The sequence below is a fragment of the Seriola lalandi genome, unplaced genomic scaffold (genome assembly GCF_002814215.2).
Source record: "Seriola lalandi dorsalis isolate HSWRI2012SDOR001 ecotype SW California unplaced genomic scaffold, Sedor1 jcf7180002054939, whole genome shotgun sequence".
NCBI lineage: Eukaryota > Metazoa > Chordata > Actinopteri > Carangiformes > Carangidae > Seriola > Seriola lalandi.
Window position 1 is genome coordinate 2,031,945 of NW_019525659.1, and position 4,934 is coordinate 2,036,878.

The 4,934-nt window shown below is 41.3% G+C and overlaps 1 protein-coding gene across 1 annotated transcript in view; it reads left to right on the top strand.

The window, feature by feature from the left end:
• Nucleotides 1-756: 756 nt before the first annotated feature.
• Nucleotides 757-4,934, top strand: part of LOC111648128 (early estrogen-induced gene 1 protein-like) — a 26,349-nt gene continuing 22,171 nt past the window's right edge. Inside the window, exons 1-2 of the mRNA XM_023397896.2 lie at nt 757-914; nt 1,275-1,543. Of these exons, the coding sequence (XP_023253664.1) occupies nt 1,398-1,543 (146 nt within the window). The 5' untranslated portion in view covers nt 757-914; nt 1,275-1,397. The remainder of the gene's footprint in view (nt 915-1,274; nt 1,544-4,934) is intronic.

Genomic DNA, 4,934 nt, shown 5'->3' on the forward strand with positions numbered 1-4,934 from the left:
CTACAAAATCATCCACTAATTTATATTTTATATCTACTACTCGTTATTATTGATCACATTATTGTAAACTCTTTTGTCCCTGTCAGGATCCTGTAGGAATGGTGACTCTGTTTTTGTAGGTATCTGATTGGTCTGTAGTTTGGCTGTTGACAGGTTTTGATCTGATCCTCTGAATTAACCTGCAGGTTAGGAGTTCAGCATTAGTTACCATGGTGATTTACCCCAGTAACAAGAGAACTACTGTCATAGGATGAAAACCCAGAGTTAAACCTGAAGTTACTTTGATAACTTCAAATCCTACTTCTTATTTTTAATGCATGTAAATCTAACTTTACAGAAATATTATATATGACATATATGTCCCTGTATCAAGAGTGATGTTTCCATATATGCCTTATAACGTATGAAATACCCATAGTAAAATTCATATATATGTACATTTATTAAAAATATCTATATTATGGATTTATATACAGTTCTAACGTGATACAACTGCAACATCATATATTAATATATATAAATGTTCTAATTTGTAATAGGTTCCATATGTCATTTTCATGTATTATATTTTTATGCACATTTATGATCTTACTTTATTTGTATATATATATGAAAATTCAATATATAGACATGTATTACATTTGCACATATGGGATATTTTCCTTTCCTGGAGCCTGTCCCTGATCCTCTTCCTGATTCACCTCTGCTCAGACTTTGTGGACGGTCCCTAACTCGGCCCCATGAAGTGAGACGTTCAGGGAGCCGCTGTAACTGTCGATGAACTTCAGTGAAGAGGGAAAAGTTGGTAAAGATGCATCGAAACTGAGAAACTGTCCAGTAGCCGGACTCCAGTTCTCTGCAGCGGCTCACAGCTGAACCGTTTGACCCAGTCTGAGGAGCAGCGGGACCGGGAGGTGAGGTTTTGGTGATTTAGTGTTTATAGGGCGAAGGCTCGATGGTTAAACTCGCCGAGTGGTTTCGTTGTTTGCGTGGCAGCTGTCTGCACCGGGAGAGTCCAGTAATGTCAGAGAGGAGACCAGGGGAGTTTAAAGATAATTTGTTTAAGTGTTTGAAAATACATAAGTCATCAACCAGGACTCATAACTAACATGTCTGAGGTTTGTCATGTACTTATAATGTAATGTGGGCTATTAAACATAAACGGAGCACATGAGTCCACAGCTGTCACTGCTGCACAAACCTCAACATGCAGAGGCAAATAAAGCCCAGTTCATATTGTTGTATCACAGTCTTTTCTTTTCTGTGTGTTCCAGGTCTAAACAGCTCTTCAGAAATGATTCACCTGAAGACAAAGAGGGATTTTTAAAAAACCAATCACAGCCTATTTATTGGGAGTTTTCTGGTTTCATTCATTGCTGCTCCAGTGACAGAGGACAATGACTTTTTTAATGAAAAAGAAGAAGTTCAAGTTTCAAGTGTATTTCACACTAGAGGAGCTCACGGCGGTGCCGTTTGTCAACGGGGTGCTATTCTGTAAGATCCGGCTGATAGATGGTGGAGACTTCGCTGTGACGTCATCCAGGTATTTAGAGCAACTCGTCACTTCCGCGTTGAAACCCACTAAAACCTCAGTTTCATGCTGTCCACACTCTGTGTTTGACTTCACTGATGTTAAGTGTCTTTCTTTAATGTTTTCTACAGAGACAGATTGTATAGAGTCGCTCTGCTGCAGATGATTCACCTGTTTGTTGACAGTGTTCTGTCTTAAATAAGGGACTGAGTGCAGTGGATGGTGACAGCTGTAAAACTGGTCTGAAAGTAGCAGCTCAGGCAGTTGAGCCTTTAGCACACTGTGTGTTATTTTACCCTCGTGTCTCTTGGGAAAGTTGCCTCAGCTCCACCCTGGAGCTTCCCGGTCAACACAGCCACCTGTAGGTGCTCTGTGGGAGCGTGTTGAGGGTATGTGCTTTGCTCAAAGGCTCCTGGACAAAACGGTTGAGGTGTCGGGAGAAGAAATCATTCACTTTGCTGCTCGGATTCAAACTGTCACAGTCCCAGCAAGAGTCTCTTCATCACTAAGTGAGAAAACACGTTTTATTCTCTGTAGACTGGGTGAACTAACCCTTTAATCATCAGCAATTAGTAGATCATAAGTTTGATGGTCGCCATCCTCCATCCATCAGTGTATAAACCTCACTGTGTGAGGAAGCTGAGGGGAAGTGCCACGACAAGTCATAACCTTCTCGCCCTAACTCTTTTAAGGAAGCTTTCAGAGACATTAAATGTTTTTATTCAGATTACTGCTCAATACTACCTTAACTCCGATGCCAGTTCAAGAATCGCTCGACACTGAAGGAAATACATTAGTTTGATTTCTTTCCAAAACTTTAGATTAGAAGATCAATAATCAGTCTCATGTCTGTGTGGAGCTGGAGTCAGAACGTTGTCACGTCTCACAACAACAGCATGACTGTTACTGACGCTGAGAATGAATCACATCACACTCACTAATGAACCTACATTATGGGGCTGATTACTCCTGCCACAACACATGTAGGACAGGATTGTACCTCATTTTCATTCTTATTTTAGCCAATAACTAATAATAATTATAACAAACCTTATTTGTATAACACCTTTCATACAAGAAATGTAACACAAAGTGCTTTACAACAAAGAAATGACCTGCACCAAGTGCTTCACATGAAGAGAAAAGACAGAAGTGCTGAGCTTAAATGTGGCACAAAGTGCAAAATTTGAGAGCTAGTCAAAGGCTAAAGTGAAGAAATGAGTTTTGAGCTGAAGTACTCAGTGAGCTGCCTCTCTGATATCTATCGGTAGTGTTCTCCACAGCTTTGGGTCGTAGCTGACGAAGGCTGCGTCCAGTTTTTTCCTCCGGCTGTTGCTGGGAACCTTCAATTAAGCAGAAGTGGATGACCTCAGTGTTCTCGGAGGTACATAGTTAATCAGGGAGTTAGCGATGTAGCTTAGCTCGGTCCTTGCCATTGTTTCTTTCTTTAGATATGTTCTCTTCCGCTGCCAATAGATTGAAAAGAGGTAGAACCATTTGATCGAGGTATCCCTTTAATTTTGTAATATGTGGTAGAATCACACAGATGAGACAAAGAAATAATTGAATTAGTTAACAGTCACCAGTCACCATGCTGGGCTGTGGTGGGACAGTGGGTTGGTTTGAACTGAAGAGAACTCTACTCTGTTGGTAGTTGCGGTACTGTTGTAGAAAAGGGAAGTGTGAGCAGTCTGGTCTGCTCTCCTGTCTGCTGTCACTGGAGATAATCTGTTTTCTGCTTTTACTCTTCAGTGTCTACACCAAAGGAAAGATCAGACTTCATATATTTTACAGAGCTGTTGTATGAGGTTACAGTTAGAAATGTCGTATTAATGTTTAATCCCTGAGAATAGTCTTTGTCACAACTTTAATTTGTCTGATATCAGACGTGAGAGAAAGGAAAAACGGATCAAATGTAGTTACTTATCCTGACTGTTGTTCATGAATCACATGTGCTGTAAAACAATATGGATCAGAATTCAGAGTGGATGAAGGATGGAGGTCACACACCTCTGTCTGCGGGTTGCTCACCTTCCTCTTTCCTGTTTTCAGAACTGTGAAAACTGTAAATCTCTTCAAGATGCTCATAAAACTCTGTCACTGTCCTGCACGATGACTTTGTGTGAATCAGTAACAAGCTACCAAAGTCTATCAGAGCAGAGCACCTCCTCTCTAACACCTCTAACACCCCCACATGTCTAACTAGCTCCCACTGTGGACTTCACCTGATCTCCTTCACTAATTAAACACATGTAGTGCTTAGTTCTTACACCGAGGTCTCTACTGCTCTGAAGCCTCAGTGCTGAACCTCACTGTCAGTCTCTTTAGATAAAGCTGCTGCCAGATGACTAAATGTAAATGTCATTATGGTCCAAACATGATGAAACCATGAGACATTAGTAGTTTTTTATAAAACAACTATTGGATGGCTCGTCATGACATTCGATACAGGATGAACTGTAACCTGGGCTTCCTCAGCCTTAGAACCAGAGTCAGGGACAAACTGTAATTTTATATACTACTAATACTTTATTTTATGATGAATTACCTGCAAAACTACTGACATCCCCGTCAGCCTTGGCTGTACTTATTCATTTAATTATCAAAGTGTTCATGGGTTGGCCGTTGAGGCTGCTGTGATCTCATTGGACGACTGTCTCGAGTTATAGTTACACACCACCACGTGTCACATGCTCTTGTAAACTGCTCATATTTGCTTGACATTCACACAGTTACAGACATGTTTATCTGAGAGCTGCCAAATACGTCAGTCTCAGTCTCACTCCCACATTTAAGGCTGCTCTCCCTCTCAGCCTTGGCTTGAGAGGGAGAGCGGGTCGTCCACTAATCAGAGGGTCGGCGGTTCGATCCCCAGCTCCTCCAGTCCACATGTCAAAGTTGCACAAGAGAATGAACCCCACTTTGCCCCTGATGTATCATCGGTGTATGAGTGCGTGTGTGTGATAGAGATGCATATAGATGTATATAGCAAGCACTGTAAGAATGTGTGTGTGAATGTGAATGTGGCCGATAGTGTAAAGCTTTAAGTGGTTGTTATAAATACAGTCCATTCCATTGAATCCATTTACCACCTCAGACACACACCTGCTAACATGACCAGTTACTGAAAAACACACACAGACACACACATAGAGAGCAGGCGACATGTGTGCACCGGCTGTTGTTTGATTAATGGTTGGGTGAGGACAGTGGTCCCCAACCACCGGTTCATGGACCAGAACCTGGCCGTGGCATATTTGCTACGGAAAGGACAAATTGCTCATTTATTTATTTATTTTAATTGGTAAAGTACAACAATTGCTAAAGGCTGTTATTTTCATATAAGCTATTTGTACAGTTATTACAGGCTTACTGAACTTATTGCACCACATAACCCCCACCC